Raw genomic sequence first — 21,983 nt, forward strand, 5'->3', positions numbered from 1 at the left:
CTAGTGAAGTTCTGATACCACAACAATCAATAATGAATCTAGAAAGCCATCCTAAGGAAGCCTCTATGTACAAATGACTTCCAAGGACAATATATTGTCCCATCCTGGGAATCTGCGTGGGTCTGGTCTCTATTTGCAGCAGTAATGTAAGAACCACTGCAGCCAAGATCATGTGTAGCTTACTATATGTCTATCTAAAATTCTCCCTTTTCTAAAATTCATTAACTAAAACAGACGTACTTTCTAAAACCAGTTTGGGGCAACTATCATTTACTGAATGACCATACATCATACACATTTATTTTCTATTCTGCTGTGAAATCCTCCAGACATCTATGATGTTGGATAGTTTCCTAGTGGTTTTATTTTTCAATAGTCTTTGCCTAACTAGAATTTCTGCGATAGAACTGCAGACATGCTTTCATAGGAAAGGGCAAGGCTGACGGCCTGAGGTCAGTCACTGAAATCTACATGGTGGAAGGTGAGAACTGACTTCCGATTTCTGCAAGCTGTCCTCTGACCACTACATGCATGCTGTGGGATGCATACATGCACATACGACACAACATATACTCACTATATACACACACAGCACATATATACACACTCACACATGACTGAATGTTTACAAACTGAACAAAGAACAAAGAAGGAATCCTGTTGAGAGAGGTTTCTCTGAAGGATGCTGATTATTAGGGTCATGGTCAGGGGGTTCTTACTTTTCTAGCTAGCAGTACAGACGAGAGTAGTCTACTTCACAAAGTCTCTATGGAAGTTTACAGAAATTCAGATACTCAGGTTTCTTCACATTTCTTAGAAACATTGAGAATAACTATTCTAGAGCACTGAAGTTAGATCTAATTTGAGAAGAATTCATGTTACCTATTTTCAAGATTCCAAATGTTACTTACTCACTGTAAGCCTCAATTCCTGATTGTTTTAAAATAATATAGTAGTTATGATATCATGCTCTTGTAAAGATTGTGAGATAAGTCTTAATATTTTTATTCTTGCAATTATAATATAATTATATCATTTTCTTCACTTCCTTCCCTCTAAACCTGCCTATATAGTACTCCTTAATCTGTTGAATTCAAGGCCTCTCTTTTCATGAATAATTATTGCATTCATATATGTATATGTGATATATATTCCTAAACATAAATACAGCCTCCTCAGTGTGTATTTATGAGCAAGGCTGACCTTGTATTTTTGCTTCTTAAAAGCCCTAGGGCTGGGGGATTGCTCAGTCCATAAAAATGCCTGTTGCTAAAGCATGAAGCCCTGAGTTTGGATCTCTAACAACCATGCAAACACCCAGCATGGAAGCTTATGCCTGCAGCCCCAGAACAAAAAGGAAGAGAGATCTTCAGCCAGCTAGTCTAGTCAAAGCATGGTCTAGACTCAGTCAGCGAAGCAACCCGTTCCAAAATTGAAGTTGAAAATGATCAAGGAAGACATCCAGTGTCAATCTCTGGCCTCATGCATGTATGTGCACACCCATACACGTGCACATAAACTACAAATACACATACAACATATTACCTAGAGAGTATGAAAATAAAAGGTAAAATACAAGAATAGAGAGGAAGGAAGCATAAGTCTGTAGAATTTTACTCATTAAGGTGCCCCTGACGTACACTTAAGAGTGTTAAGTTAGTAGGTAATAAGTTTAGAGATCATTGGTTCCTCAAATAAGTGTTGCCACTGCACAGGAGGAAAGGAAGCCAAAACTAATAATAAATATGTATAAAGGCAGTCTACTGTGATCTTCCCAACAGTTCTATTTTCCTGTCTCATAAAAATGAAAAAGGTTCCAATACAATTGCCTCTATGATCTTGTCTCTCAACTGGAGCTTGCTTCCTGGCATATGTCTTTTAGAAAGTCATCCATGCATCCTTCATGATGAATGTGGTATGACAATGTACATTGAGAAAAATCTCCTCCAACTACTCCTATTCTTCTAAAAAGAAAATACTTAGGAGCGAGGCATAGCAGCTCATCCTGGTAGTCCCAGAACTCAGAAAGCAGAAACAAGAAGACTTTAGCATTGGAAACCAGCATGGGTGCAGATTGAGCTCCATGTCCCTGAGCTACAAATTTTTCCCTTTGAAGTAAAAAATTAGAAAAAAATACTGAACCATATCATTTTGTATTTCTTAACCTGCAGACACTCATTTGAGTACTTGGGTATTCTTATATTTTTGGTTGTGAGTCCAGCCTTTAACAGCTGAGCCTTCTCTCCAGCCAATGTTCTGACTCTCCATTCTCAACAGCAGCAGTTTTTAGTGCCTTCATTTTTCACCAGTGTCATATGGACAGGGATTTGTGGGTGGAGAGGGCAGACAGAGAGCTTGTCTTATATCGTACTTGACATCAGCTTCTCCATGTCCTCTAAATGCCACACTGGTTAATAGCTATTAACTTTTAAATTTCTTTATAAGTACATCTCTTTATCAGGATTAGAACATACATGTATGGAGTTCAGAGAATAACTTGGAAGACTCCGTTTTTCAACATGTGGGTCATCAGGCTTGGTAGCAAGTGTCTCTTTATCCACTGATCCATGTAGTGTGTGTGTGTGAGTGTGTGTGTGTGTGTGTGTGTGTGTGTGTGTGTGTGTGTGCGCGCGCGCACGCGTGCGTATGTGTATGTGTGTGTGTGTGTTTAAACGATTCTGAAACTTAGCAACATTGTTTTTGTTTTTATCCACACTCTGAGATGTTCAAAATGCCACTAGTATATACCTTAAACAAAACTATTCAAACTTTGCATGACAGTTTGATCTGTACAAAAAGGGGCAAAACTATTTGAACTATAGGAGCTGAGAGAGTTATGGAAATCTACCATTTTGAAAAGAATCCTGAAAAGCCTTCTTGCCCCGACTTGTTATGATCCCCACAGGTCTTGGGCTGCTCTTCATAACTATTATCCTTTCAGCACTGTAGTCTCAGAAAGGGGGGTGACAGAACAACAGAGGGAAACACCTATAGACTTCATTCCTACAACTTGTTCCTATGACCACATCTCTAGTGTGGCTTGGAGTGTCTCTGTAACTAAGCTCTGCAGCTTACCCCTACTTTACTGACCATGACCATTTCAGGCTGTAATGCCCTCCTGCACTGACTGTGACAATTTCAGACTGTAACATCCTGTTGCCTTAGCTATGGCCATTTCAGGCTGCACCCCCCTGCTGCAGTGACCATGACCACTTCAGGCTATAACACCCTGTTGCAATAGCCATGACCACTCCAGGCTCTAACACCCACTGCACTGACAGTGCACACTATAGGCTTTAATGTCCCCTTGCACGAACTGTGACATTTCAGGCGTAACACCCTGCTGCAGTGACTGTGGTTGTTTCAGACTGTAAAGCCTGTTGTTTTACCTGTGACCATCTTGGGCTGTGACACCCTGCTGCAGGGACCAGGGGCATGACATGAGTGGAGCTGAAATGAGAATGCACCTGAAGCTGGTCTGGAGATCTCAGTTTTCTGGAATCCTGTGTGAGGGTGAAGAGATTCAGCAGCGTGTAAGGATGAGAACTGTAGGCAGTTTCTGGGGAAGAGTGGCATTTGGCCCTTTCTATAAACCATGCTATAGAATGGTTCATGATCGGCTTAGCTTGCTTTCTTGTTCCCCTTCCTGCCCTCAAGGATTGCTCCGGTAGCCTAAGAAATGTATTTGAGCATGAGAAAAGACTGTACAGCCTTCATATAATCTCTCAAGCACTCCTATACTGCCCCTGGCCACATACTTCAAGATGCAAATATCATGAAGAAGCATAGAACTAAAGCAATTGGTATTTGTATTATCTCAATGAGACTAATTTCTCACTTTACTTTAACAAAAGGAAAATCTATGAAGAATAGATTCTTTGACCCAAAGGCACTACCCAAGCAAGCCTGTGCTAACGTATTAAACACATTTCCCCCGTGACTTCAAGGTTGCTGTACTTTGAATTGTCCGTTTGCCTCTTATCCATACTCATGGTTGCCATCCTTCTATAACTAACCTAGTCGAAACCCTCTTCATATAGATTTGTTTCCTTTCATTTTGATAATGTAAGTCATAATAGATAATCTTAAAAACTGTTGGAGAGGTAGTTGAAATACTTAATGTTTAGAACGCATATTTTTATTTATTTATTTATTGGCAGAGATCTGAATATCTATACAATCCAGTTGAAAAATGAACAAGTCAAAGTTTGGTGAACCAATGGTTTTTATTGGGGTTACTTAGAGGAGTGTGGTGAACAGTTACTTACAGAAAGAAACCACTCAAAGACAGCTACATCACTGAAGTCCATCCCAGCATGGGAGACAGCCTTCCAGAGCTGGAGGACTCTGTAGCTTAACAGGTGAGGGAGTGTTCTTTTCAGGTGGCTCAGGTGATCTGAGCCTCTTCCACAGCTGGGTTTTGTTTCTTCTAGTTTAGCTGATCTCTGCATGTGCTGGTCTTATCTCTGTTTTTTTTCCAGGCAACTGGGCTTGTCTAAGAGTGACTTTCCGTGCGCGCGTGTGTGTGTGTGTGTGTGTGTGTGTGTGTGTGTGTGTGTGTGTGTGGTGTGGTGTGTATTTGGGGGACGGGAAGGCCCCAGTGAGTCTAATCTGTTTTAGGAACTTCCTAAAGCTATTTTGAGTCAATTACTTCCTGTCTTAATGGCCTTCCATGTGGGATGGAATAGGTCAGTATGGAGGAGCTGTCTACACAGCATAGAGGAAGGGCAATAAATGTGGAAAAGTGTGCATATACACAAACACGCACACTTTTTGCATCATGGTACTACTGTTCTCTGGGGCCAGCCCGCTCTGCTATGGACGCTCTGTGCACCCCCAATCACTCGATAGCAACATCTCTAGCTGTGTTGATCAGAAAACGCCCCTTTGTGCCTTGAGCATCCATTTGAGGGTTAGGGAGACAGGTGGATGGTAGAGATGCTACCATAAATTTGGAATAATTTAAGAATTTAAAAACGTCTAATAAGTCATTAGCCTTTGACTTACTTTAACCAATTTATTTGTTTTTAATACCATGTCTCTTAAAGTTATGGGAATTTAGGCAGAAACAATGAAGATCAACATCTATACATCTAAGTTCTGGATTCTGGATGGTAGAAACGTACACCAGGTGAAGAGTACGATAAAACTGGTTTTGGTTTGTCCTTGTGACCTGGCTTTCCAAACAATAGCAATACCTTAAACTGCAGCTCAAGGTCGCCTCTGCTTCGTCATGCTAGTTGCATCCAGCTAGAAACTCAGATTAAACTGGTTAAATTAATGTTCTGGGTAAACAGACAAGTTACTTATTTTACAATCTTTAGCTTTTCCATCTATGAGAATCAGAGATGCTTTAGGTGAACTGTCATTACATTACACAGTTGTTAGCCCATGAAAGGTAGTACTTCCCTTTATATCTGGAGATGGAAGGATAGAATTGAGTGGGCTGTGGAGCTTTTCAGACTGTCCGAGCCTGTATCTAAGACTCCTCCCCTTGTGAGCCCACCCCTTTCATTTGCATAAAATAAGGAGCCACCTTACTCCCCCATCTCCCTCCTTTTCCATTAGTATTTTCTCTCAAAATCTCTACAATTCATGTTTCTCAAAACCTAAGTGAACACAGGTATTGTTATTTTATTTAGTTCCTTGTCTTTAAATTACAAAATAAATACCATAAACAGCTGGTGAAAGTGTGCAGAATGGAACCTGATGAAACTATAATTCATTTCCCTTTTATTTCAGACTCCTTTCTGAGATAAACCTCTACTATCTGATATGTTATATCTTTGTGAAAATATGCCTATATACCATTTGTGTGTGTGAGTGGATGTGGATGTGAGGTGTGTGGTGTGTGTGTGTGTGTGTGTGTGTGTGTGTGTGTGCATAGACTTTACTATCCACATTTTGAGTGTTCTATTTCAAATGGCAATATATCTTAGGAATATATTCATCTAGGCACAAATGAATTTATAAAATTATGTTTCACAGATTTACAGAGTAGTATTTTTCTTGTTAATCTGAACTGTCCCTTATTGGTTCATTGTGAGTGAGTTATTAGGTTTCTGGCTTTAGCTAAAACAGTGCCATGCTGTTAGATGCACGTGGAATGCTTGACTTTGATGCTGTTTATTTTCCTTTTATGAAAAGTGCTCCACGTTTCACCTTTTGTTTTGAAAGAATAAAATCACACTGTCTAGGTCCATGTTGTTATTAAGCAAATAGGTCAAATATTTGTACCAAGTACAGGACAGCATATTAAAAGATGCTAAAAATGCTTTTATGTCTCAAGACCAATGCTAAATAAAAGGAAGAAGGAAAAGACACTTGGAGAATGTATATTGTAAGGTTCCACAGTTGAGCAGTGTCTCAAAACAAATAGTAGTCAAGAAAGAATGACACTTTTAGTCGTCTCAAACTCAGTCACCATTTTCTAGCTACAGTGTCTCTCTTGGTGTGTATTCTCATTTCACCCTTTCTATGTAGCATTGGCTGACTTGGAAAGAGATTTGAAATGCATGGATATCATCATAACTGGGCAATGAAAAATAATTTTAAAAGTGACTGGGGCATTTTCTTAGATAATTTCCTAAAGATATTTTAGTATTTCATGTGTCTTCATGGTAATGTCCTTTGGAAAACACCATGGTCTTTCCTCTTAGCATGCCGGTAGAATGTACAAAGAGTTACTTTGATGTGGTATGTGCTGTTTTCCTATTTTTCAATGGTAGCAGATGTACTGGGCACAGATTTCCATATGGTATTCCAGGTGTGCAGTCTTTTATTTACTGAAGAATTATTTTAAATTTCAGAAGGAAAGCAAATAATAATAACAATACACATTTCCACTTGATTGCTGGCAAACATGTTTGTTCTTTAAGATTTGGGAAGCAAGATGTGTGCTGCCTGCTTGTTTGTTTTTATTTTTACTAATCAGTCAGATGGCATATTTATTAGTACTATGTCTTTAAAAGCGAAATGTTCTAACTGGCAAAAAGCTCAATATATTTCTTGATGTTGCATAATTGCTCTCATAAAAATCACCCTATAAAAACAGTCATAATAAACATAGTGTGTGTGTGTGGGGGTTAACATTCATTGACTTGAAAATAAAATTATAATTGTAATTATAAAGCTTTGGGGAGTGTAGTATAAAGAGTACGAGATAATAGTCTCAATTTTGAGCTTCTAATTTAGTATTAGGCAAAAACAAGATAACGACCTAAAGGAAATCATGTAGGAGTTAGGGAATGAAAGGTTGACAGGAGTAGTTTCTCTTCGAACTGCTGATCATACGGATTGAAAAAAAAAATTATAGAGAAAAAGCCCCGTCCGTGTGAGTATAAGGGCTAAAAGCAGCCTGCACCCCTTGAGTCCCGAAGCAAATTCAACAACAGAGACTGGCTGGACTTTGAGCGGAGCGCGGGCTGGGCTGCGTACCAACAGCCTCGTCAACTGCAGACGGAACTGCAGCATCCCTTCCTGCAGTAGCGCACCAGCCATTGGCTCCTCTGTGACACGTGACTGATAGAGGCTTTTCTGTGTCTTTTCTCGCCCATCTGTGTGCAGGGCACTGATAGGCCAGGCTGATGCGCAGGCAATTTATCATCTTGATCTCCCACTGAGTCAGGGAGCTCTCCTGTCACCAGTATTGATTTCAGAGGATGGACTAAATTTCCTAGGATTTCCATTAAGAATTAAGAAAAAAGCTCTAAGCACGCAGGGTAGCCAGACAGACATGGATATGAGATGGCACTGTGAAAACTCGCAGGTAGCTTCTTCTCTCACAGCCGCTAAGCACAGCTTAGTTCTGCAGCATGCAGGGTTTAAGATACCAGAAGCTTAAAATCAATAAGGATGGAAATACGAACAGACTCATTCGGATGAACTGATTTTAAGATTTATATGAAATATTCTTTTTAGAAATTGCATGTCAAATTTATGCACGCTGTATATGAACTGTAGAGAGAATTTAAATTTGGAGCTGTCCTTAAACCCTGAGCATGGTTGCTTTTAGTTTTGTCTGCTGCTTTTCTGTGAGCTTCAGAGGGTTTTTTTTCCAGCATGCTTATGGCAAAAACAACTAAAACTTGAGTGTGGGGTGTGTGTGTGTGTGTGTGTGTGTGTGTGTGTGTGTGTGTGAACTTGGGTCAAGAAAAAGCATGAATAAACGCTGCTTTCAATACTTACCAGACTGCTTTATTACTGTTAATAATTTGGTAAAAATGTTGCTTAAATATGCTTGTATTCTGGCCGTGCATGCTTTTGCGGCACAGTGAGATTTTTATCAAGAATTCGCAAGGTGTTGTGTCTGAATTATACTCATGTTGGGTAACAGAGACTGTATTCGTGATCAGTGTTTAAACTTAACTATTATAAATATTTCCTGATGATAGGAATTGAGTAACATATGCATATATCACTTCTGCTTATTTAAAAATATATGTGCTGGATAATGAAAGTGTTGATATTTCTGAAATACTAACTTTGATTGTTTATTTCAAAATAGCAAGATTTCAATCTCTAGGAATGCTTCCTAGATGAAAGAACTAAAATGGTTTTAAAAATAATTTATCTAGTTATAACCCTCTAAAAATTGTTGTTTATGTATATAAGAGGTTTTCTGTAGCGTGTGTGTGTGTGTGTGTGTGTGTGTGTGTGTGTGTGTGTGTGTGTTCGCGCGCGCGAGTGTGTGTGTGTGGGGGGTGCTGGGGTATGTGTGGTGTTGTGTGGGGAGAGGGGTAAATGCCCCGAGGAATTATATGATATTCTTTTGGCTCGTCCTCATTCTTATGAGGAGAAAAATGCATTCACGCATTTCCTAGACCCCCAGGGAATCAAAGCTAGCAGAAGTAGATGCTAGGAGATGTCCAGATGGGATTGGCCCGCTTGGCAGGGAGTGGAGACAATGGGTGGGGGTGGAGCAGATGGAAGACAGAAGGACCGCACGTTAGCAAAGGGCTGGGGGTGGGGTGGGGAGGAATTCTGTTTGCTTCCTAGAGAAGAAAGCCCAGTCTCTTTTCATGGGAACTTCTGATTGCAGCTTCTTTTCATTATGGGACAGGATATCATTTCTGTGGTGACAGTTATATTAAATTCAAGTAGCCTCTGCAGCTTAGGTTAGGGGAGAAAATCCATGAATACAGGTTGCTCTGTCAGATTATTAACAGATCCTTGCTTACGTGTTTTTTTTTTTATGATCTTTGTGTCTTTATTGTGTTAAGAAAAAATAGGGGGGGAAATTAAAATCAAGTTTATACATTTTGAGCTGGTGGCATCCTAAAGTGAATGTGGACATTATTGTTAAAATTTTATCCCAGACCATTAGTAAAACATTAACAGTGTTGCCAAAATTTTGCCTATTGAGTGTTAGTATTGAAAATATTGACAGCCTCTGATAACCAAGCACTATTACTTCTAACGTTTAGTGAGATCACATATCTAGAACAATGTCTGAGTAGTTTATTTAGGTCATTGTTGTTTATGACACAGCCTGAGTGTTTCAATGCCAGTTAAAATTCTGAAATGAAATAAATCTCTTAGCATCCTTCATCCAGTTTTCTGTACTTCTGGTTACACAGCTTTTCACAAAAGTGTCACAAAATAACAGGATAGAAATCAACTTATTATTATTAACAAATCATCATTACGATTTGTAAAATCTCTGATTTTAGTTAGCCTGATAGTTATTTTTTAAGTACAAATGAGTTTGATTAAAATCATATACTAAAAAACACTGAAATGTTTTAACACACATCTTTTCTTCTATAGGTCCTTCATAGCATACTGGCTTATGTTTTAGGTAGAACATCTTGCAAAGAAGCTATTTCCCAGGAGGTCTTAGCATGTTGCAAGTGTCTTTGTATTTACCTTTGGATCCTTGACTTTAGCAAAGAGTCATTAAATGAACCACATGACAGGACTCTTTTGCTTTGGTATCTTGAACTGTGTTGAAGTTGCTGTGCTTAGATCATTTACAGTATTTTTTTCAGAAGCTGAAGAAGAAAGGTGATTTCTTATCACACTTTCCTTTTTCATCGTTTCTTTATGACCTGTGCTTGGAAATTAATGGTCTTCATTTGGCACATTCTGTCTAACATTCCTAGAAGGGAATAAATGTCTGTATATAGAAACTGGGACAGAGTTTCTGTTTTGGCAGCCTGACTGCTGTTCATTAAACAAAATGACCCAGTGGTAAAGGGTGAAATTTCTATTAAGTACACAATCAAAGTTATGCAAAAGACTAAGCAAAGAGGAGTAAAATTTCAATTTGTGCCACATATATTGGTACAAATAAATTTATTCCAGGCATTTGAAAGGAACGGGAAGGATTTGGAGTTTGAGGTTTGCCTTTCATAGTTTCAAGACCAGTCAGGAACACAGAGTAAGACCCTTTCTTAAAGTAACTAATCAATAACTAATCAATTAAAAAAAGCTTTAAACTCATATTTTGCACTTGAATTTATCTGCCAAGCAAATTTCTTATTGAGACATTACCAGGAAGATGCTTACACAGTACAAATCCTTAGTGGAAGCATTAGATACTAAAGATGACGAAAGCAGGGATGCTGATGTGCTACTCTCTGTTCCATGTGCCCCTTTAATTTATGAAATGGTCTCATCCCACAGCATCTCATGTTTACAAACTGCAAGTACGATCAGTTAACTCTATGTCTGTTGCTGACTTCTCGTGGGAAAAGCCCTCGAAACTTAAATATTTTAGTTTTTAAGTAAGAAACAGAACCAAGGACTGTAGGCCTTTGTCTACAAAAATTAAGATTTTTGAGAAATAGATGTATGTTCCACCATTTAGCAAATGACTTCCTTGAAACAAGAGCTTCTGTTTTAGATTATGTATTTTATATTATACATGCATATGTTTTGCCTACACGTATACATATAGACCACATGCCTGCCTGGTGCCTAGAACCAGAGTTGCGGGTAATTGTGAGCCAGCACATAGGTTCTAGGAATTGAGTCCTGGTCCTCTGCAAGAGCAATGGATACCTTAAATTGCTGAACCATTTCAATAGCCCAGAAATAATATTCTGTGTTATCCAAAAGAGTATTCTAGTCTATTGCTGTACCACTCTGAAACCACCCCCACAGTATCTAAATCCACATTATTAATTTTAGTGTTATTTGTATTGACACAATGCACAGATGAGCAGGGTATTGACTGCTTAACTATAACCAGACCAAGTGACATACATTATCCTGTCTTCCCCCTGACCCCCTCCATTCCTTGCTTGTAGTGTTTACTCCTCTGCGGCTTTACCTATGATTCATGGGCTCAAATGCTTGTTGATCAGAAACATAGTATGTTACCTGCCACAGAACTCAAACCTATCAACTTCAGGGTGTTAATTTAGCAATGTTCCTTGAAAGTTGTTCTTAAATTAATCTTTGAATTTCTTTGATTTCAAGTAAGGTTGACATTATTTAGCCGAGACTTGTGATTCTCAGTGTTCTTAGCTCTGCCTTTACTACAGTTCTTAATGTTGTGCTGACCCCAACCCTAGAATTACTTTATTACAACTTCTTAACTGTAATTTTTATGAATCTACTTTTATGAATCATATTGTAAGGATTTTATACACATATCCGATGTGTCTGTGTGTGCGTGCATACCTGTGTGTGTGTGTGTGTGTGTGTGTGTGTGTGTGTGTGTGTGTGTATGTAAGGTTCATTCAACTACTCAAATGGTTGCAACCCACAGATCAAGAACCGCTGCCCTGAACAATTTATTGTACTGCCCGTTGTCCTGTTACTTTTATTCCTTGAAGGCCTCTCTTCTGTATGCACTCTGACAGGCAGGATGGAGCTGGGCTAAGGCACTCCAGAGTAAGCCTCCTCTGGAGCAGGCTGCTGTTTAAAACAATTGGAAGAAATGGCAGTTAATAGATCCATGGATATCTCCAGCTCTTTTAGCAGATTAAGGCAGAATGAGTCCAGGCAAATGGCCACTGTGCCGAGCAGGAAGACTCTATGACGTATTCTCCACCGTACTCTATGACGTATTCCTGCCTCTGTGATGTAATGATGTGATTATTGCCGCACCTTTCCATCTGCTTCTCCACTATTCCGTTTCATCTGGAGCCAAGGTTAGACAAGAGTAACTCATCTAGACCTCCATCTCAAAATTCAATGGTTTTTTCATTCCAATATCTTTTTTAATATTCAGACAAAGCAGAAATTTTAACAGCAAAAAGCCTCAAAGGTTTTCTTACTATTTCTCCAAAAATATAACATAATATTTTCAATAAATATCTGTCGTTTAAATTATAAAAATATTTAACAGTGGTAGGAGTATTGAATAATATTTTAGCCAAGCAAAAGAGTTCAGCTTCCAAAAGGACTCAGTCCTGATAAGATTCCCTTCTTTCTGTTATTATTGCTTTTTCAAAGACATTATATTGTCCCGTGTATAAGTCCTTGAATGTTATATATGTTGATATGTTTACATCATAAATTGAGCAGTAAATCTGTGGATTAGATGGAGTTTACAAGTCTGAGAAACTCCTTTGCTTGGTTAACTTCTTCACAACCTTTCACCCTGCCAATTCTTGTAGAGCATAGTTAAAGACAAAGTGCCACGGCTGCGGGTACAGATTAGTGGTACAGCCTTTGCCATGCTTGTGTAAAGCCTTCAGTTTGATTTCTAGCCTGGGAGAAAAGGCAGCCAGCCTTGTAGTCAATCACTGGAAGAATTATGAAAAGTATATAGTACATGTAAATATAGATTACACACGTATATGTCCATATATATGATAAAGTGGATATTCTGTTAAAGCAAAGTGACTTTTATTACTCAGTAAAACTCATTTATTGTCAGCTCAAAGTTTGCTAGAAATTCTTTTTTTTACATTTGTACTTGAAGTTGCATAGTAATTGCTTCAAATCGCAATCCTTATTTTTTCCATGTGGGAGCTAGTTACCTACACAAGATCATGGGCTTTTATATTTACCCTTTGTGTTGTTTCCACTCACATACAGAGCATTTGGCTGGACTGCCTTTAGATTAGGTTTGTGTGATAACACAATCCTCTTCAGAGTCCTGTGTAGTTTTATGAGTGTGTGTCCATACATTTACTGCTAAATGTATAGCCACTAAAACCTATATCCAAAGGGTATGCTTAACCAATAAGAAGCCTGATCAGGGAATAACTGTGCAGCTCTAGAAACTGTCCTATGTTTATTACAAGATTATAGCTAGAATACATCAGCCATTGCTAGGTTCTTATCACTGTGCTTTTTATATTTCTGATAGTTATGATACGTAAACACGCCTACTGGTTGAGTGCTCTCTACAAAAACCCTGCTGGATATCTTCAGTGACTATCTAGAATGTAAGGTACTTTATATCTTGCAAGTTCACTTACCAATCAGGATAAATGCTCACACACCAGGAGAGTACTGGAAGTTGAACTGCCTTCTTTCCAAGTATCACTTAACGGGCACATGTCTTCTGGTTGTCTGTCAGTGCCTCTGCTTTAGAAAGGGTTCAGCACAGGTTAAAGAGAGACAAGGCGATGTTATTTGACTGTATATACTCCAGTTCTATGATCACACAATGAAAAAGTAATGCAAGATCAGATAAAATCAGGTGGTTACCCATCCCTTAGTACTATCCCAGCCTCTAAGGTGGTGTGAAGACTTAAGACGAGAGAAAGGTTTAGATAGGGATGTTTTACAGTGGTAGAATGTCTGTCTAGAACAGTCAAGGCCCTGGGAACATGCTCAGAAGCATCAGAAAAGAAAGGAGAAAAAAGAGGAATTATCACTTAAGATGGTGCTTTTTAAAAATAAATTGGTGCCAAGTATAAATATTTAGAGCCAGAAGATAAGGTAAGCATGCATATGAAGTAGTCTACCACATTTCAGTGTGACTGACTGGGTTTTGGCCTCAGTTTAAGTTACTTTAGAGGAAGGGAAATGAATATAAATATGGGAAGAATGCAGGTCACTGGGTTTGAGGGAAACAATTTTGAAAAGTAAGAATTGTGGCACAAACAGCTTGCTCATGTTGTGGAATTGTTACTGTTGTACCATTTCCTCAGTGAGTATTTCTTTTTAGAAGCAGAAACCAATTATGAGGCGTCACATCCACAATTCATTTCAACTATATTTTGGTATAAAATATTAAACTCAATAGTATCAACAAAATCACAAACTAGAGATAAATAAGCTTGAGGTATTGTTTAAAGACATCCATGGTAGCAAAGTCTGCCTAGATTTCTGACTTTCTCATTTATACATACTATGATAGAAATCACAACTTTTGTTGGTTACTTTCTATTGCTGACAAAAGAACTAAATATGACTTTGGGGGGCAGGGCCTATTTAGCTTATGCAATCACAGTCCATCATTAAGGGAAGCGAAGGCAGGAACTCAAGCTGGGGAGGAACCTAGAAGCAGGGGGGAAAACAGAGCTATGGAAGAGTGCTGTTTACTGGCTTGTTCCCAGACGTTGCTCTGCCTGCTTCCTTCTACAGTTCAGGACCACACGCCCACAGTGGCACAGACCTTCCTTCCATGGGGCCAATTTGATGAAAGTGTTTTTTTTAATTGAGCACCCCTTTCACAGATGACAGTAGATTGTATCAAGTTTTCAAGAGCTAATTTATTTTAAATAAAAGTTCCCCGGGTTCAGTAACAAAATAAATATTGACTTGAGCTTATTGTCCTCTATGTAACAAGTCCATAAACATTGTATCTGGTCTTTCACTCTGTGGGAGATATGGCTGAATATAGAGAGGTTTAGTGTGGTGAGAAAACTGAGAAAACTAGGCACTTGATTGAAAGATATTTTGAAAATATGCCATTCAAACAAGAATAATCTGGTTTGTGCCTATAAATATATAAATCCTGGCTTTATATTTTAGTGGTTGCAGCTGTTCCATTTACTTGCCCTTTGAATGTATCTGAGTCTTTAAAAAACAACCCATGCAAAATACCACAACAGATGAGCGTCGTGGCACATGCCTTTAAACTTAACCCTCAGGAGGCAAATGGATCTCTAAGTGCAAGGCCAGCCTAGGCTACATAGAGGCCAGCCTAGGCTACATAGAGGCCAGCCTAGGCTGCACAGAGGCCAGCCTAGGCTGCACAGAGGCCAGCCTAGGCTACACAGAGGCCAGCCTAGGCTACATAGAGACTTCCAGGTCAACTAGGGCTTCACAGAGAGACATTTCCTCTAAATAAAAAATAAATGAAAATAATTAAAAACCCCACAGTTCACCAATTGCATGTAAAGTCTAGAAGTTAATTAGAATCATGTATTTCCTTTACCTCTTTAATATGGAAACACATGTGATAACTAGACCAACTTTAGATTATAAAAAGCATTCTAAATTTATTAAACACAATTCTCCCTCCATTCATCTTTCACAGGTGTTAGCATCCAATATCACCATCTTCCCACTTGCCAGTACTGCTTTTTTAGTGAAAGATATTTTTTTAAAGAAACAATTCTTTTGTTCTACTTTTTCCTAAATGTCATGAGACTACTCTGGGAGATTTCGGGGTGACAGTAATTTGATTTCCAACATTAGTTGAGAGAAATTGCCTCAATGCTACTCAGAATTCCAATAGGTAACATGGAATGAAAAGTTCTAAGATCAGTGTAATTAGCAGGAAAGCAGAGCTTTCCGTGTGTGCCCCACCTATTTCTTCTGTTTAAACATTGATTTTATTCTTGATTTGGTCTTGATATCTTTTTCTCTCTTAGTTGTCCTTGGTTCATCTAAGTCACTCTCAGCTCTCTGTTCTGAGCCTCAAATCTGCCCTTACAGTCACTTCAGATTTATCTGAAATCCCACAGGTCCCAATGGGGACAGGTTATCTGTGGGAGAGTACCCAAATTTTAAACAGGTTTTCTAAATATTGGTTTATGCAATAAAGTGTACCAGGGAAGGTTCTTCAGCAATTAAAAGATCACCTGCTGTAGTTTGGGGTACTTGATTTCCTCCTTTGCAAAGGGAGATATAAACAGCTTTAATCTTTAATACTTCTTGGGTTTAGAGTGTGGATGAATGTGTCTTTTAAGAAAGACATTCTTAAACGGTCTGGAAGCATGATTGCTCTTCATGTTGCTAAATCACCTTACCTAAATTTTCATGTGGTTTTTTCTGACTGGATTTGTGTTTTGTTTTGGTTTTCTGAATAATTCATTCAGTCATGGCCTTAATTAGAGGCAAAGCTGATTTTTCCATTTTTACACTGATGATGACACAGGCTTGTTAGCATTCTGCCTGTGAACCTGCTGGTTTTCAGAGAATTGATGATATGGAATCCTAGAAACTCACAGTAGGAAAAGTACCACACAAAGCAACAGCTCAGCAAATGAGGGAAATGTGGTATGTGTTCATAAAAACAGGGCTTTGTATGAAAACAAAGGAATATGTCTCTGCACGCCTGTGTTCTCTCTCGCCGAATTCCCACTTTGATATGGAGTCATGAAATTATTTCAAATCCACTTTCCAGAAGCCAAAAATGGCTAAATTATTCATTATAAATGAAAAAACTTACTACCATGTATCAAGAACTCTGATTTCTTCTCTGCTTCCCTAATAAGAACCTGTGGTGTAAACCAGAGGCTGGTTGTACTAAATAGACACCCAGGTGATGCTGGACCTGCTCTTTGGAGCTTTGGGCCTTGTACCTATTAATGTTTTAAAAAGTGCCAGATGCTTCCCTAGGAAGTGTCACATTGCCCTCTGAACGGTGAGGCTCATTGTGGCTTCTAATGGAAGGGGGAGGAAAGTGGCCACGGGAGAGATAGATCGCACAGTCTGAGGAGCTGCTTTTCTACCGAGAGAGATTTATGGGAGACAGGTTTTTAAAGTGCCAAATGAGGTACTCAGGGAACAAGACCTTGTAAGCATTTTTCTATAATTGCTTAAGACAGAAAGTGGGTCTGTACTGATAATAAAAGGGTTATGTGTGCAAGAAAAAAGGTTTTTGTGGATGTTTCTAGTTTGGACATAAGAACCAATATAGTTTGCAAATATCCATGGCCACTAGACTTCCTTAGCAGGGAAGTAGTTTGTGTTTTGTTGTTGTTGTTTGTTTTTGCTTTGTTTTGTATTTTTCAAATGGTAGGTATAAATTTGAGACTTTGACATTAATAATTTAAAGACTAAAGATATAGAATATTTAGTAATTATATCTTTCAGGCTTTGTAAAACATTTATTGTCCAAATCAAAACTCAAATTATTTACTCCCTATGGAGATACATTAGCATTTTAGCTTTTAAGCTAATCTTATGATGGTAGATTTGACTTCCAAAGCAGTTAGCTTGAAATATTTCAATTTAAAATATTTCTCAGGCTTTAGACAATGTAAGAAGTCTAGTTGCTTCTCACTGGGGAGAGAGGGAAATTAGGAGATGTGGGGACCAAATACCGTTGTCCAGCTCTTTTTATTGGGGCCACAGTGAGTGTCATCAAATCTATTTCAATATATCTGAGTTATGTCACCGGTTTTCTACTGTTGATAGTCACTTATACGCTTCTAGTAGGAATAATTTCTTCCACCATTTTTTATCTGGTGTGTGTGATGGAATTGGCTCTAGAAAAAGCATGGTGGGCTGAAGACATTTCATTGTAAGATGCACCATTCTTAGCTACAGTGAAGTGAATTATGCACGGCTTCTAGTGCCTTACTTTGCTGGAAGCTGTGTGAGAAAGCAGGAATTCTGGGCAGGATACTCTTCTCTTTGACAATGTGGTATTTAACTTAGATAAAATCTTTGTTAGTATCAGAACTAAATCTGAAAGTGAATTAACTAGCTTGACCTGAATTGTTTTCCTTGTACATGTTATAATGCCGATTTTCTCTTACACACCATTCTAGAACTTGAAGTCAAAATTTAGTTCACATCTCATTGGTTGAAAGACTAATTCTACTCCCCTAATTCTGAAAGAATTCTATTATCAACTCACTGGTAAAGGAGACCAAGATAACCTGCCACTGTCCAAACACAGTACAGACACTTCCTCCCCTACCATCCCCCATCTTCTGCAATTAAGGTTTATCATTTCTGCCTCTCCCAGAGGTCAGATACTGACGTCCCTTTTTTCTGTCCTATCCCTGTCATTAAGGAATCAAATTATGAACAAAACACTTAGCAGCTATAAAGTTGCTAAGTCACCAGCTCTTATTTTTAGACCTTATGATGGAGGTCAGAAGAGTCGACTGAATTCTGTGACATTGAAAGAAAACATACTGATAACATCATAATTATTATCTGAGTCATATTCTAAAGAACGTTAGGATTGCAGAGTCAAATTACATGATATAACAAAATCCAATGGGTAGAAGTTACAGTTTCCAGAAATAAAGACTGGAAACTTAATTTTTGACAATTCTCTAAGTTGTTTCTGTAAGTTTCTTTTACATCTTTCCAGTTTTATTTCATTCGTGTTTTATTCTAATTTTCTCTTTTAAATCAAGTGTACAGTTTTGTTGTTAATTTTTTCATGGTTTTTATGTCTTACTCTTATTTATTCGTGGATACATTAGGCAAACAAGACTTTAAAATGGTACCATTAGCAGTAACGTGTCCTGTGGCAATATCCACACCTCAAGTCTGGGTCAAATACTCAAAACTGTAAGGACAATTAACCAATGATTACCTCAAGGTGCATGTGGTTTGGATCCAGTGATGAACAGTGTGTCAGTTATTTGAGAGTTTTATTAAATTCCAAATGTAGTCACTGTGTTAATAGGAGAGACTGAAGTTTGCTCCATAATCTCAGAATGGGTACTAGCTCTGGACAGTTGTTCTAACTCTGGTATTTTCCCTTATGTAATAGAATCTTTCAGATCTGTGTTTAAGAACTGAGTTTTTACACTAGCACAGCCTGTCATCCCATGTCATGTGCAATCTGGTGATTTTCATTTTCCTCGGGTGAAAGTTCATATTGCACCGCACTTTGAATTTTAGCTATGTACACAAGACAAATACAAGTGCATGATTATTCTAACACATACTCATTCTCTTTAGCCTTAGTCCCTATGTGTCCTATCAACCCTCAGTGTTACTAAATCACTCCATGGTAAGGAAGATTATTTCTTTGTGACATAATTGCAGATTGACAGAAAGTCATAAAGAAAAACACAAGAAGATGATTGCTGAAGAAACAGTTCATTTGTAGGGCACTTTTATTTGGTGGAAGATATACACAGATGAGGAAAGACTGTAGTCTTTGTTTGAGCTAAGGTCTGAAACTTCAGACCTTTACTGGTACCAGTATCAAAGCAGGGCATTACTATTGCTTTTCATTAGAGAGCTTTTTCAGTTTCTGACAGAATTAACTCGATTCTATGTGCATATTATATATGCATGTAATTTCTAACATGTATAGCTTCTTAGAACAGACATCACCATCACATTCTTCCTATAGGATTCACTCGATGCTCCTTTTGCCTTGTCCTCTGTTACTCTCTTTTTAGGGAGTCCTGAGGAGTCGTCTCTTTTCTGCATAGGGCAGTGGAATGGAGAGAGATTTGACCCAGTCCAATGGGGACAACCAACAGCTTTTCTTGGATCACTATGTCCTATTCTTGACCAGGTTCAGCCACAGCGTACTGTATTCTCAGCTAGAAGATAGATGCCCAGCATGTTGAAAGATGAGAAATTTAAAGCAAAAAAAAAAAAAAACATTGTATTTCACTTCAATTGTGTTTGGATGGTATGTCAATGCTGTTCTGGATGTGAAGTAGCTCTGCTGTCTTCTATTGCTGGATGTAAATGCCGAAGGAGCATTGGATGTCGGCTGCAGCATAGCTTAGCAGTTCGTGAAACCGTATACACAGGGCTGTCTCTGCTGCCGAGTAGAAATGCCACACAGATGCCCAGATGGACAGTCAGTTGCTCCATGACCCCTAAGAAACTGATTTTGTTGTCAAGTTTTTAATTAATGCTCTTTGTCAAAAATGAAATATCTGCTTCTTCCCCTACACACAGAAGCAAGTCAGATATTCTGAGAGTTCTTCTCAGCCTCCATTTTTCCTAAAGCTTACTGTAATCCCTCGTCAAGCCACCTTATTTAGACTTGAAAGAGGCATTGATAATTTGAAGGTCATAGCATGTAATTCGAAGCCTGACCTATGTGTATCTATTTTGAAAATATTTTGTTACTATCCACCTTTGAAGCCAGAGGGGAAAGGGAATTTATTTGGAAAGCATAAATGACTGCAAACTTTTCTGTAATATCAGTGTGGGTGACCCAAGATGTAATAGACACATCAGCTGAGCTGCCCTATTTCCATAGAAACCCCAGTGACTATTTTTTTAAAAAGCAAAGTCTATTTATTTTTAAAATAAATGAACTCTATGCAAATTCCTCTTAGATCTTAAAAATGCTGATTGTTCTATTTTCCAGGGTGTTTTCCATTTTAGCGTCACTTGACAGTTCACACAGCTAATTACTGTATTCTCATGTGTTTAATTCCAGCGCTGCTGCAGGCTGCTTCAGGAAGGAATGGGGGGTGGGTAAGAGACTGCAACTCAAGGTTTAAAATACACCAACATTGTGTTACAGCAAGTGGGGTGTGTGTGTGTGTGAGAGAGAGAGAGAGAGAGAGGGAGAGAGAGAGAGAGAGAGAGAGAGAGAGGAGGGAGGGAGACAGACAGAGAGAGAGAGACAGACAGAGAGAGAGAGACAGACAGAGAGAGAGAGAGAGAGAGACAGACAGACAGGCAGGCAGACAGACAGAGAGAGAGAGAGACAGAGAGAGAGAGAGAGAGAGAGAGAGAGAGAGAAGGAGGAGGGAGGGAGACAGAGAGAGAGAGAGAGACAGACAGAGAGAGAGAGAGAAGGAGGAGGGAGGGAGACAGACAGAGAGAGAGAGAGAGACAGACAGACAGACAGACAGACAGAGACAGACAGACAGAGAGACAGACAGACAGACAGACAGAGAGAAAGACAGACAGAGAGAGAGACAGAGAGAGAGAGAGAGAGAGAGAGAGAGAGAAGGAAGAGGAGGGAGGGAGGATGTGTGTATGTGTGTGGTGTACACATGTATGTGTATGTGTATATTGAAGGATGAGTCAAAGCAAAACAGGAAAATTAATTTTGAATGATTGTCAGATTTTGGTAGCTGGCCATGCTTGTGGGTTTGTGAGTAGGGAAACAGGAGACAGCGTGGCTGTCTTATTTTATACCACTTTAGATGATATGAAACCATCACAGTAAATGATTTCTTAAGGAAACTGAATAATTTTTATACAAAATAATTCAGTTCTTTTCTCACTAGTGGACATTTCTGTTTAAAAAATAGTAGTTTCTTAATTTTAGGTGTAAAAGCTTTATAACTTACAAAGAAATTTTAATAATTACTTCATGGATTAAATATAACTATATTTTTTCAGTACTTTGTCAATTCTATTTATGGGGTATGAGAGTACTTTGGTCAAGATCATTCTCTAGTTTTCAAAGAATCATGAGAACAGAAGGAAATATTAACATTATTTTAGACTGCATTTCCTGGATTCTGGCTGCTCTAGGCAACAGGAAGGTATTTGTCAATCTTTTAAAGACACCACAAATGACAAACTCTGTGTGTTTAGTGATTTGAACCTTCACATATGAACTCAGTTGAGTGCTTATCATCTAAGATGGAGCTCATATACATCCTTGCAAACCATTGCCATAGCAACATTCTTATAATTTCCAAGGTCTGTCTCCCCTGAGTTTGCACCTGCAGTTAGCTTATGATGAAACAAACAAACAAAATGGAAGGGTTTCCAAGTGGGAATGCATTGGAAGAGTTGGGAGTATGTTTTGAAATAAAATGGAGCTTAGCAGTTGAAAATCAAAAGAGGCCATTCAGAGTAAAATATATTTGCATTCTTCATGCCATATCTGTCTTCTTTCCTCTCCTTTACAATATTGTCTTCAAGGCAAATGGACACAGTCTGTATCCTGTGGTCCTAGGTGGCGAGGTTTGATCTCCTTTAGAAAGAAATGTATTGCC

At 38.5% G+C, this 21,983-nt stretch overlaps 1 protein-coding gene and 1 long non-coding RNA gene across 51 annotated transcripts in view; one reads left to right on the forward strand and one right to left on the reverse strand.

Moving 5' to 3' along the window:
* Nrxn1 (neurexin 1) overlaps nucleotides 1-21,983 on the forward strand; it is a 1,146,022-nt gene that overhangs the window by 1,084,586 nt on the left and 39,453 nt on the right. The window contains exon 1 of one of the 50 annotated variants that reach the window (XM_039112864.2): nucleotides 7,425-7,768. The exons of 48 other annotated variants lie outside the window; for them this stretch is intronic. In XM_039112864.2, coding sequence (XP_038968792.1) covers nucleotides 7,736-7,768 — 33 coding nt within the window. In that variant the 5' untranslated portion in view covers nucleotides 7,425-7,735. Of the gene's footprint in view, nucleotides 1-7,424; nucleotides 7,769-21,983 lie in introns of those variants that run through there. One more of the 50 variants, XM_039112865.2, reaches the window with a different exon arrangement.
* Nucleotides 11,729-13,521, reverse strand: LOC134479088 (uncharacterized). The gene is made up of 2 exons (XR_010052155.1): nucleotides 13,380-13,521; nucleotides 11,729-12,090 (listed from the first exon to the last, which is right to left on the reverse strand). It is a non-coding gene; the product is annotated as an uncharacterized LOC134479088 (long non-coding RNA).

Source organism: Rattus norvegicus, chromosome 6 (assembly GCF_036323735.1).
Source record: "Rattus norvegicus strain BN/NHsdMcwi chromosome 6, GRCr8, whole genome shotgun sequence".
NCBI lineage: Eukaryota > Metazoa > Chordata > Mammalia > Rodentia > Muridae > Rattus > Rattus norvegicus.